Source organism: Lipotes vexillifer, unplaced genomic scaffold, assembly GCF_000442215.2.
Source record: "Lipotes vexillifer unplaced genomic scaffold, Lipotes_vexillifer_v1.1 scaffold987, whole genome shotgun sequence".
NCBI lineage: Eukaryota > Metazoa > Chordata > Mammalia > Artiodactyla > Lipotidae > Lipotes > Lipotes vexillifer.
Window position 1 is genome coordinate 35,037 of NW_006787426.1, and position 2,766 is coordinate 37,802.

At 64.0% G+C, this 2,766-nt stretch overlaps 1 protein-coding gene across 1 annotated transcript in view; it reads left to right on the plus strand.

The window, feature by feature from the left end:
• SMPD4 (sphingomyelin phosphodiesterase 4) overlaps positions 1-2,766 on the plus strand; it is a 20,303-nt gene that overhangs the window by 17,012 nt on the left and 525 nt on the right. The window contains exons 13-19 of the mRNA XM_007460001.1: positions 330-420; positions 690-790; positions 1,182-1,345; positions 1,641-1,846; positions 2,067-2,300; positions 2,424-2,555; positions 2,647-2,750. Of these exons, the coding sequence (XP_007460063.1) occupies positions 330-420; positions 690-790; positions 1,182-1,345; positions 1,641-1,846; positions 2,067-2,300; positions 2,424-2,555; positions 2,647-2,750 (1,032 nt within the window). The remainder of the gene's footprint in view (positions 1-329; positions 421-689; positions 791-1,181; positions 1,346-1,640; positions 1,847-2,066; positions 2,301-2,423; positions 2,556-2,646; positions 2,751-2,766) is intronic.

Genomic DNA, 2,766 nt, shown 5'->3' on the forward strand with positions numbered 1-2,766 from the left:
GCTCTTCCCCCTTCTTCCCCTGTGGCAGGAGAGCAGCAGGCTGCTCGGTGCTGCACCTTACCCCCACCCCACACCACCCTGGCAGGGCAAGGGCTGTGGTCTGACTCCCAGGCCAACAGGGCCAGCAGAGCTGGCGATGCGTGGGCCGTGCTGAGCTGAGGCGCACACAGGAGCCACACTAGATCGGCCGCGTGTGTTGTGCGTCCCTGGAACGTTCTCTAAATTTTCTGAACTTTGGAATTTCCTCTGAGGAATGGGGCTAAAAATAGGAGGCCTTGCCCCCAGGGGGTGCTGGGCTCCCCTGTGAGGTGACGCCCCCTCCCCCACAGGGCCGCCGTCCCGAGGTTTGTCCAGCAGAAGCTCTACCTCTTTCTGCAGCACTGCTTTGGCCACTGGCCCCTGGACGCATCGTTCAGAGCTGTGAGTGTTGTCCTACGGCCTTTGCCCTGCGTGTGCGCATGAGGGAAGGGAGGCCTTGGGGGTCTCCTGTGCTGTTCCGCCAGCCGCGACCTTGAACCCAGCTGTCCACGCAGGGTGGGTTCCCAGCTTCACGCAGCTGCCCTCCACTGCACTCAGGGGAAAGCCTGCTGGGTGACCTGTTCTGAGGGGCCAGGCATCTTGAGGGGGCACGGGCTCCCCCTGCCCACCTGAGCGCCAGCCACCTGCCCCAGCTGCACGTGTTTCCCCAGGTCCTGGAGATGTGGCTGAGCTACCTGCAGCCCTGGAGGTACGCGCCTGAGAAGCAGGCCCCGAGCAGTGACTGCCAGGCCCGGAGTGTGTCAGAGAGATGGTGAGCCCGGACCCGAGGTCCCACAGGCAGGGGGCCCGGGCCACCCCCTCGTCCCCTGCTGGGACTTGCCCAGGCTCCAGGATTGCTCTCTTGGGGACAACGGGCGGCCCCTGTCCTTCTGTCCCTTTCCCACATCGACTCACATAAACCTCCCCATAGCCCTTCCTAGCCAGCCCTGCAGTGTGGCTGCCCCGCCCCCAGTGGCCTTTGTCCTGGGAATGGGCCTCATCCGTGGAGGATTCTGTCCTTGGGGCCTCACCTTTGCCCACTTGTCCTGCCCCCTTGTGTCACCCCCGGCCTCTCTGCCACCATTCGTGATACCTGGGGGAGACCGGAAGCTGAGGGGGAGACCGGAAGCTGAGGGGGAGCCCTGACGTCCATCCGCCTGCAGGGCGCCCTTCGTGCAAGAGAACCTGCTTGTGTACACCAAGCTCTTCCTGGGCTTCCTGAGCCGCGCACTGCGCACGGACCTTGTCAGCCCCAAGAATGCACTCATGGTGTTCCGCGTGGCCAAGGTCTTCGCGCAGCCAAACCTGGCTGAGATGATCCAGCGGGGTGAGGCCCCTGCCAGCCCTGTCACCCATGCGCTCGCGGGGGTTGTGTGTGTGCCCCACAGGAGGGGAACGGAGCTCTGAGCCGCATCCCCTGGTGGCTCGTAGTGGTGGCTTTGGGAGGCTGTGGGCTGCTGTTGGGCTCTCCTCATAGCCACTCCCCTGCGGAGATGGGTGGGGGTGGAGGGACTTCCGGGAGCTGGGCCTGCGCCGTGCGGCTCACTGCCCTCGGGGACCTACGGTGGGACCCGATGTCTGTGCTCTTGGAGCCGCAGCCAGGCTCACATCCTGCCTTCCAGGCGAGCAGCTGTTTCTGGAGCCCGAGCTGGTCATCCCCCACCGCCAGCACCGGCTCTTCACGGTGCCCACATTCACCGGCAGCTTCCTGTCATCATGGCCACCAGCCATCACCGACGCCTCCTTCAAGGTGAAGAGCCACGTGTACAGCCTGGAGGGCCAGGACTGCAAGTACACCCCAATGTTCGGGCCCGAGATCCGGGCACTGGTGAGTAGTCGGGGCCCTCTGGGCTCTGGCATTTCACACCCCTTCCCTGTTTTGTTCAGTGGAGTCTAGTTTTTTTCTGATGATAGACGTACTATCTTAGAAAGTGCACCTTAGTCCTTAAAACTCATTTTAAGTTTTCCATCATGTGGAAGCCACCCCTGGGCTGTCGGTGCCATGAGGCGGCCCCGAGCCAGCTAACTGCCCACCCGCCCACCCACAGGTCTTGCGTCTGGCTCAGCTCATCACACAGGCCAAGCAGACGGCCAAGTCCCTCTCTGACCAGTATGGGGAGAGCACGGCCACCCGTCCCTTCCTGTCGTGGCTGGGCTTCTACCCCGCGGACACCAATGGCTCCTACCTGGGCAATGACCTGGATGAGATGGGGCAGGACAGCGTCCGCAAGACGGACGAGTACCTGGAGAAGGCCCTGGAGTACCTGTGCCAAGTGTTCCGGGTACGCCCTTGGCCCTGCTCACCTCCCCCAGGTGTCACGTGCCTGGGCCCCTCGCCGTTTGAGGCCCAGCGGGGGGAAGGCCTCCCTCCACCTTGGAAGTGACGGCAGGCGTCTCCCCGACAGCTCAGCGAGGCCCAGCTCGCCCAGCTCACACTTGCCCTGGGGACCACGCAGGATGAGAACGGGAAGAAGCAGCTCCCAGACTGCATCGTGGGGGAGGACGGACTCATCCTCACACCCCTGGGCCGGTATCAGGTGAGGCCCACATCCCGAGGGGTCGGGCTCTCCAGGGCCCTCTGGGCAGTGTGGCCATGGCTCCCGGGGGCTCACCTCCTGCTGCTTCCAGATCATCAACGGGCTTCGGCGCTTTGACATCGAGTACCAAGGAGACTCGGAGCTGCAGCCCATCCGGAGCTACGAGATTGCCAGCCTGGTCCGAGTGCTCTTCCGCCTGTCCTTCGCCATC